The sequence below is a fragment of the Glycine max genome, chromosome 6 (assembly GCF_000004515.6).
Source record: "Glycine max cultivar Williams 82 chromosome 6, Glycine_max_v4.0, whole genome shotgun sequence".
In the NCBI taxonomy this organism is placed as follows: Eukaryota; Viridiplantae; Streptophyta; class Magnoliopsida; order Fabales; family Fabaceae; genus Glycine; species Glycine max.
Window position 1 is genome coordinate 6,184,406 of NC_038242.2, and position 9,275 is coordinate 6,193,680.

The window sequence follows — 9,275 nt, forward strand, 5'->3', positions numbered from 1 at the left end:
TCAAGAGTAACGTAAAAAATGATACAACAATCAAATATTCTTCATGATTTGATGAGCTTCATTTGACCCGAGTTTGACAAAGAACTTGTTTAACATATCATCCACCTTGCTGGATGAAAAGGGTATCGAGTTCGCAACTTGGCGTGGCAAGAACGTGGCTTGATTTGAAGTGCAAGGTCAATTTTGTTCGGGGACGCAGCAAGTCCTTTTCCAAGAAGAAGAGTGACATGTTGGGGTCATCAACTCATCATGTAATTGGGTCTTCGTGGCAGCAGCGTAGATGTAATGAAATGGCTCTGGTTGGCCAACTGAAACTCTTCCAGGTTTTCTTGGTTGCAGCACGATTACGCCTCCGTTTCCAACGTTCATTGTCGTGCTTTTATCTTTCTGGTCCACCCAATCTGCAAAGGTATAAACTAATTGGTTGTTAAATTAGTTTATCAGAGGCCAAAACTAAATTTTGCATACTCTTATCTGAATCTATATATGCAATGTTGTTTCATGTACATACTCTTATCTGAATCTATATAGTATAAGTATAATAAGTTCAACTAGCACAATTTGCATCATTTTACCACTTATTGCATAACATCACTTGTCTAAAGGATTTAACCACAAAATCATATTTCACACCTTAACATTAATCACGTGTTCAGAACAACAAATCTCAAGTACAACATAACATCCCATATTCACATAAATCATTACCCATCATCATGTAGCAAGTCACAATGATCATTACACAAGCGTTATGCAATAGATACATTAAGACTCAATCTCATATGCAATGTGGTATCATGTCAATGAAAAATCTCGTCGAGCACCTAGGAATACATGACAAGACAAATCACACACTGCTAAGTTAGGTCACTCTCACTAGGTAAAATTATAAGGAGACCAATCAGGGTCACGCTATTTTACAGGAATGTTCCAACCATGCGGGATTGACACAAACTTAAAAGAATACTCAAATCGTCGAACGTATTTACCCTTAAGGTCTACATTCTGAAGAGTCTGTCAAGGTCTCTCTCTCTCTCCTGATTTAGGTCCAACTCAGAAAATATTTTAACACTCAGACTCTATCTCAAAATAATTTTAACTCGTCGCGCTTCAAAGTGATTCAACTCGTCGGGTTTCCACAGTGGATCCCATCATAATACTCGTTGCGCATTAACTTGTCATCCTTAAAGGATTTTATAGTCGTGTGATTGTACGATTCATAACTCACAACTCAATGCATACAACATCTCAATACACATGTGATCTCACAATTTGACACATATTCAGCTTGTCACTTACACACAGTTCATCACACTTTCATAATCCCAATACATAACGTTATCACGCCTCATGCATCATACATATATCACACAGTAATAATATTAATATGTTATGTTCATATGACTAATCATCTCATTAAAACATACATTTAAAATCATATATGTACCGCTGGAGTTTGAACTATGTAATACACACAACTACTTAGCTGTTTTTAAAATCATTTTAACTCATCATACTTCAAAGTGATTCAACTCATCCGAGTTCCCACAGTGGATCTCATTACAATACTCGTCATGCATTAACTCGTTGTCTTTAAAGAGTTTTACAGTTGTGTGATTGTACATTTCATAGCTCACAACTCAATGCATACAAAATCTCAATATACATATATCTTACAATTTAACACATACTTAATTTATCACATACACTCAATCTTATTCACAGTGTTATAATCCTAACACAATATATTATCACACCTCATGAATCATATAAACATCACACAATATTAATGTTTACATGACACAAAATATGTATATATTAAATCGAACTATATTATTTTTAATTAAAAAGAGTTAATAAATAATTAAACTAAAAATGCATTGAAAGTATTTATTGTTGAGTCTTAATATATTAATTTTCTTCAATTTAATTTTATTATTTGAATTATTAATTCCTAATTTATTTTAACAATTCATATTCATATGTATATGTGTGTGTGTTATAAGCATCAATTCACACTAATTAGAAGAAAAAAACTCAATTTTTAGGATTCACACTCAACACAAGAACACATCAATTTCACAATAATTTTGCATCGGGACATTAATTGGACCATCAAACATATATAAATCACAATTATAATTGTAAAGATAGAATTAGAATTGGCTCGCGTGTGTAGTCCGACAGCGATGGCAGCGTCTCTAACAGTTTTCTAAGATTCCTCAAGTTTTTCTTCTAGTTGTTCTACTACGGTTTTCAAGCATTAGAGAGAAGGATAAGAAATTAGAACCCAATATCATTGTTTCCATGTGAGAGACATTTTTCTCTCTACAGATATTATTTTGCAAATCCCAATGATAGGTGTGCGAAAATGAGTTCCGAAGGTGATATACAAATTTCAGGATGATCTAATGATTAACGAGTCCAAAATTATATTTTTACTATGACAGATTTAAATATATGCGAGAAAAAGAGGATTTGGGAAGAGAAAAAAGGGAGAATGAGTCTCAGAGGAAAGAAATAGTGTAAAAACATATCGTAATTATAAAAATTGGCTTAATATGTTTTTATTTATAGATAGAATATTCTGAAGCTATTATTTACTTTATTTTTTATTTTATAAAAAAATACTCTATTTTACTCTTTTATTAAATAAATAATCAATAAAAAATATTCTTTTATTTTTTAAAATATTATTTTACTCTACTTATTTTTTAATATTATGAAACTCTTATTTTAATTAATAAAAACTATTTCCTCTCATTTATTTAATTTTTAAAACTTCTATTAATTTTTAAATAAAACTTTTATTATTTATTTTTAAAAATAGGATGTTAAATCTCTCCCGTAAAGGATTCCGGTGATGGCTTTTGGCATTGGAGTAGTAGGAAGCACGGACTTCCAGTAAACTACATGAACAGGATGTAAGGCAGCATGGGTTGCCACCAGCGCAAGCTGCAAGTTAAGTAAAAATAAATAAAAATACCAAAAGACCTGTTTTTAGCATCAATTTCGCATAATTAAACATTGTATATATGACAGAGAGATTATGCAGTACCTTGTTGTTTTCAATTATATGCAGGATAAAGAGGCAAATATTAATATGTCGTTGTCTAGTTGATCATATATTAAATACCTAGTAATATTTTACTACTTATCAAAATATAAATCCCATAACTCTTGTGGCTATAAAGTGAAAAATTAATATTCCTGTTCCAAATAGAAAAGGAGTTTTAACACTACTGGTTTACGAAGAAAAAAGAAGCCACAACTTCAAGTAAAAGTACTAAGCATTTTTCAGTTGTCAAGATGAAGCGCTCACGTACATTGAGTAAGGTAAAAGTGGGTAGGAGAGGATACTCCATACTGAGAAATTAAGTGAGAAGCAAAGTTGCAGAGCTTGGTGATGATGTCAGAGAAGAAAGAAAGACACAAAATATAGGAACCGAAAGCAAAGACCAGAAAGAATGATGTTATCACAGAGTCCTCACTTGATATTTATACCGAATATACAGTTATTAGGAATGGCTTCTAGAATCGGTTCCTTAAACATGCATTAAATTGGTATGCAAATTTCTTAAGAGGATTTGCACTATAATGAATCTAGTTAGACTAATTTCGTGGACACAAAACTCATGTCTCTTTCTAACTTGTTGAAAGGTCACAACCAAAGTTAATACGTATCTAGACACTCGAAAGCATACGAAACAATATTGTATGGATTTTGATCCATCATTGGCTGCGTCAAAAGGCAATTTCACTGAGAAGGACCATAATTACCCGTAAAATTTTGCTGACTTGTTTTAGAGTTTAATTTATTAGGGAAGCAAACTAATGAAGAATTCAAAGTAAGTATTTCAAAATCTCTGACTAAATTACACTTTTAATTTTTTATATTTTTGTTTAGATCTAGCTAATTTAATCATTTTGTCTTTTAAAAAATTATTTAGTCATTTATCATTTACATTTGGTTCAATAATTGGTCACTCTATCTTGTAGAATTAACGCTATTGATAGTTTTAATATAATAGTAATTAAAAATTGTCACATAATAATACTTATAGTCTAGAATGTTTTTCTATTTGTTCAATTAACAAGTGATAGTTTTTAATAGCCTTGATAATATTTCAAAATTATAAAAATTAAAATAATTTTGCAAATAAGGTTAAAATTGATTAAGACAATTTTTTATCTTATGAGTTTTGATCAATTGCAAAAAATCAAATAATTTCGTTGAAAAATGTGTGATGATCAAATATTTTCATGTTGCAGATTGTATAAAATCCAATTTTTTCAATCTCTCGTTTGCCTTCACATTTTGTACAATTGGTTGAGAGATTCGGGTTGTCTCTATTATGGAAGCACATTAAAAAATTGTTTAATTTTGATCAAGAACAAAAGAGAATAAACTTGGTCAAGTTTCTGGGTTAGAGAAATCTGTTTTCTGCGACATAGGTTTAACATGCCACTTAATTCTTATGATTTAGGCATCTGTTTATTGTAAAATTTAAGCCATTTTGATTGGAAAGATAATCTACAAATTTTCATGTATGAAACTTCAAGTAGGTTTCCTTCACCACCACAATAACAAAATTCTTCACCCGGGATTTCAACAGGTCGATGTGTGGTATCCGGGATCCAGAGCAAATATATATATAATCACGGCAAATTTGAACACATAACGTGATTAACATAACAACAATTTCTCTCATCAAAATAAGAGAACGAGGACGCCGCATTACGTACTATCTACAACGATTTACTATTCAAACACACAATAAGTCATATAATGCATCATAGTTTATACATAAGAAGCCACGCATAGCATCTAAATAAACAGCAAAAAATTATTAATATCTAGAGAACTACACAGTGCAAATACATGCATATATATAGAGTTCTGTAGTGCTACTGAAGCTAAGTTATTCAAGAACAGGAAAGAAGGACTTGAAATTAAAGCAAATCTACTTGGGAACCCAAACAACATGATCCTCAGGTAGGAAGTGGCAGACAGGAACGGTTCCTGGCTTAACTTTGAGCACTTGAAAGGCCAAATGTTTAGGGTTCCATTCCGACGTGTGAGTGTGGCACACTGCTACCGCTTTAACCCTAACCCCATTAGCACCCTCCAAAGGCACAGAGTAAGCTCTTGTGGTCTCAGTTTTGTGACAGTAAAAAACAGCATAAGGGTAGTTCTGCTTGTGGCACACAACAGCCTTGTCCCCTGATAACTTGTTCACTCCCGGTGCTACGGTGTATTTCTGCAATCCCGTTTCCTTGTCCTCCACTACTTCCGTGGACACAACCTCAACATTTTTTCCAAGCTTGGAAGTGCTGAAATCAATCATGGATTCAAGCGAAGTGGCACAGTACTTTTCCTCTCCTTTGATGCCACCCTCTTCACACTCACTGAGAGTATTCTTCATGATCTGGGCCTCCTCTGACCCGGGTTTTACGGAAAACTTGTTGAATACAACCTCCACCTTGCTGGATGAAAAGGGTATAGAATCCGCAACTTGGCGTGGCAAGAATGTGGCTTGAATATTGGAACTGGTGGTGAAGTGCAAGTTCAACTTTGTTCCGGGATGCAAGTCCTTTTCCAAGAAGAAGAGTGCGACGTTGGGGTCATCGTGTAATTGAGTCTCCGTTGAAGCGTAGATGTAATTGAATGGAGACTTTGAGCCAACAGAAACATGCACTGGCTTTCCCTTGTGACCTGCATGCACGTTCACGCCTCCGCCTGATCCTTTTCCACCAACGTTGACATTGGTGCCACCTCCTCCTTTTCCTGCATGCACGTTTACGCCCTTGCCTCCAACATTCACTGAGGTACTTTTCTCTTCCACCCAATCTGCAAATTAAAATTATAAATTAACTTAGCTTATCTTCATCATAAGCCAAACTAGATATTCTATCTGCAACGAGTCATAATAATGCCCTGTTACTTTCGTGTATACACAACTAGTTTTTAAATATCTTCATTCACCGTTTATTTTTTTTATCCCCTACTAAAGACGTCATGTATGACTGTACCTTTCTTTTTCACAATACTATATTATTGCACATTTGAAAATGAGAGCATGGTGACTAGGTCCGATTATTAATGTGTCGATTTAGCTGTTCATGTGAAGATAGTGAAGTTGTACATATAAGTCGTGCCGGTGGGACAAACATGCAAGTTGAGAGGAGAGTTACAATAACAAATATATATTTTAAATACTTTAAAACATTTTTTTTACCATTAATATACGGAAAATTACACTCCTCTCCATAGAGATATACAAATATTACATTGTTATTTCTCTTACATTATTTGCACTTCACTCCCTGATACATTAGAGTGTCTAATACTTTTCTCCAGTTTTTAATTTTCTGTCAAAATTTGTTAACTTTTCGTTAAATATATATAATATTTTACTATTGGGCTTGTTTACTTAAGATTGTTTTTATAAAAAAAATATTTTTTAATAAAATAAGCAACTTTTTACTTTTTTTATATATTTGTCTAAATTATCCTTTTAAGGTAATTTCTTTTTTTCTAAAGAAGCAACTCTGATACATGCCTCTTAAAAAATTATAATACATATATATTATATCTTATATATATATAATAGTAAAAATACATTTGAAGTTTTAATTTTTTATATGTTAAAAAGATCGATTAAAAAACATTTTATACAATTAATGTTCAATTGTCTAAATTTTTTAAAAAATTAATAAAAAAGATAAATAGATAGATGTGACAAATGATACAATAAAAAAAAAACCAAGAGAAAGATAAAAAAAGAAAAAGAAAAAAGGATATATGTATAATATTTTCCTATATAAGAGATTTAACAATAGCATATACTCATCCTAATATATTTTCTACTATTAATCAAAATTTGTTCGAAATTTAAAAATTAAAAGTAAGACTCATTTAAATATAAGCGAGAACTATAAGTACGACTCATTTAAAAAAAAAATAGTTATCATATTATAATTATATAGTATCATAGTTTGTTCAACGACTAATCTTTTTGTCGGTTAAAAATACAACTAATAAGTTTTAGTAAAATTTCTCTTTTTAATTATAATTTTTACCTACAAAATTTATATTTGAGACTTATAGTCAAAATATTCAAATTCAATTACACTCTTGATTAATCAAAAAGAACATAATCAACATATGTTCACATTTTTCTATTTTTTTTACATAAACATTTTTCTTTCTTAAAAGAATATAAACACGGACCTCGAAGAGAGAGATCGTGCAGACTGCAGATCGAGATATCCAATTCGAGAATGGAAACTGTCATTCAACACATACGATTATGCATGCATGGGGTTTTTATATGCATGTAACTAACCAGAATTACAATTAATATTCGGGATCTAATAGCTATAAGAGAAAGTTATAATAGAAAAAGGCTACTACCAGTAACTATATACAAAAATAGTTTTTTTTCACCACCGTCATTAATTAATTAATTAGTAGACGTTAGGTTTTCCATGCTAAAATTTTAATATATTTCTGTAAGTTCGAGCTCTTTAAGTCGGCTATATGACTAAATATTTTATATATTTTTTTTTAATTTTTTCCAAGAATATATTTTATAAAAATCAAACCTAGATCATGTTTTACTAGATCATTTTTGACAACTTCAACGTTTGTTATTAATTGAGCTACACTTATTATATACTAGTGTATATGCTTAATAGAAAAAATTCACTATGATAATAGCACTTATTAATAAATTTAAAAATCGGAAGCATTAAAAAATAGTAATATATTGATAACATAAAAAGTATTATTTTCATTTTCAAATAATTAAAGTGGTTCCTTGAGTATTAATTTCTTATCAAGATTCTCTAATTTATTTTTCAAATATTGTATGTGTAACATTGCATATGATCGACCTTAGTTTAAAATTTATACTATGGTGCACTGACCGGGGTAAAGGATATCAGTGATGGCTTTTGGCATTGGCGTAGTAGGAAGCACCGACTTCCAGTAAACTTCAGGAGGTAAAGCAGCATGGATTGCCACCAGTGCAAGCTGCAAGTCAAGTCAAATACAAAAACATCTCGTAATTAAACATTTAATACATTCCAAACAGATTATGCAGCACCTGGCCTTATTCTTTTCATGATAATAATATGTGATACAGTCTCTTAATATATATATATATATATATATATATATATATATAAGATACAGTGCTAAATATTAATTTGTCGTAATTGATCATATTATATATATATATATATATATATATATATATATATATATATGTGTGTGTGTGTGTGTGTGTGTGATAAAATTAATTAATACCAGAAAATGCTTTACCACTTATAAAAAATAAATCCCATATATTATAACTCTTGTGGCTATAGTAAGAAAATTCCCGTTCTAAATAGAAATCGAGCTTTTATATTAAAAGGAAACCATAACTTTAAATAAAGTATTAATAAGCATGCATGCTACAGTTGTTTGGATGCTGAAGCTAACATTGAGTAAAGTAAAAATGGGTAGGAGACGATACTCCATGTTGAGAAGCAAAGTTGCAGAGCTTGGTAATCTCAGGGAGAGAAAAATTAATACAGGAACTATAAGCAAAGCTAGGGAGAAATTAAGATGTACTCGGAGAGGCTTGCCCTCATGGCATATTTATATGCCGAATATACAGTTACACTTAATTAAGAAATTCTAGAATCTGTTCCTTAAACAGTTAAACGTTAACTTACCACCAATATTATCATACATTTTAATTAAATACCTCAACTGCCCTGGGTTCACTGATGTAGTGTCTTTAAATAAGTAGGTAGAGATAATGAACTTAAGTTAGTGATATTGAGAACGTGGGTACCTGAGAATGGGTAGTAGGCGACGAGACTATTTACAAATGTTTTTTTTTTTTTAATTATGCTATGATTACGACACAAGTTAAAATTAAAAATAAAATATGTTTTTTAGGAATAATCAGAAAGTTAATATTTATTAAAATTTTAAGGATCCATAAATATTTAGGGAATTTATTATGCTAATCTTCTTTTCTACTCTTACTTTACTATCTCATATTTTTTTATCTTGATTATTAAATGAACTTTACATTTTTTTATAAGTAAAATTGTAAATTTAATCTCTTATTTAATCTCTAATTTTAGATTTTGTCTCTCAATAAAATTATTCATGAATTATTTAATCAAATCAGGCAACGTTGATCTTGATTTATAATTGGACATTGATCGATTGATGACGAGTGACACGTATCATTGGAGGTCAACTGAAATAT

The 9,275-nt window shown here is 30.8% G+C and overlaps 1 protein-coding gene across 3 annotated transcripts; it reads right to left on the bottom strand.

The window, feature by feature from the left end:
* Nucleotides 1-4,624: 4,624 nt before the first annotated feature.
* Nucleotides 4,625-8,645, bottom strand: RD22 (BURP domain protein RD22). 3 transcript variants are annotated; one of them, NM_001249020.2, is made up of 3 exons: nucleotides 8,492-8,623; nucleotides 7,933-8,038; nucleotides 4,625-5,851 (listed from the first exon to the last, which is right to left on the bottom strand). In NM_001249020.2, the coding sequence occupies exons 1-3, from the start codon at nucleotides 8,528-8,530 to the stop codon at nucleotides 4,965-4,967; spliced, it is 1,032 nt and encodes a 343-aa protein (NP_001235949.2). In that variant the 5' UTR covers nucleotides 8,531-8,623; the 3' UTR covers nucleotides 4,625-4,964. The 3 variants fall into 3 exon arrangements, with proteins under 3 accessions (NP_001235949.2, XP_014631603.1, XP_014631602.1); XM_014776117.3 differs by having other exon boundaries at nucleotides 4,783-5,851; nucleotides 8,526-8,645; XM_014776116.3 differs by lacking the exons at nucleotides 7,933-8,038; nucleotides 8,492-8,623 and adding an exon at nucleotides 7,235-7,778 and having other exon boundaries at nucleotides 4,783-5,851.
* Between the last annotated feature and the right edge of the window lie 630 nt (nucleotides 8,646-9,275).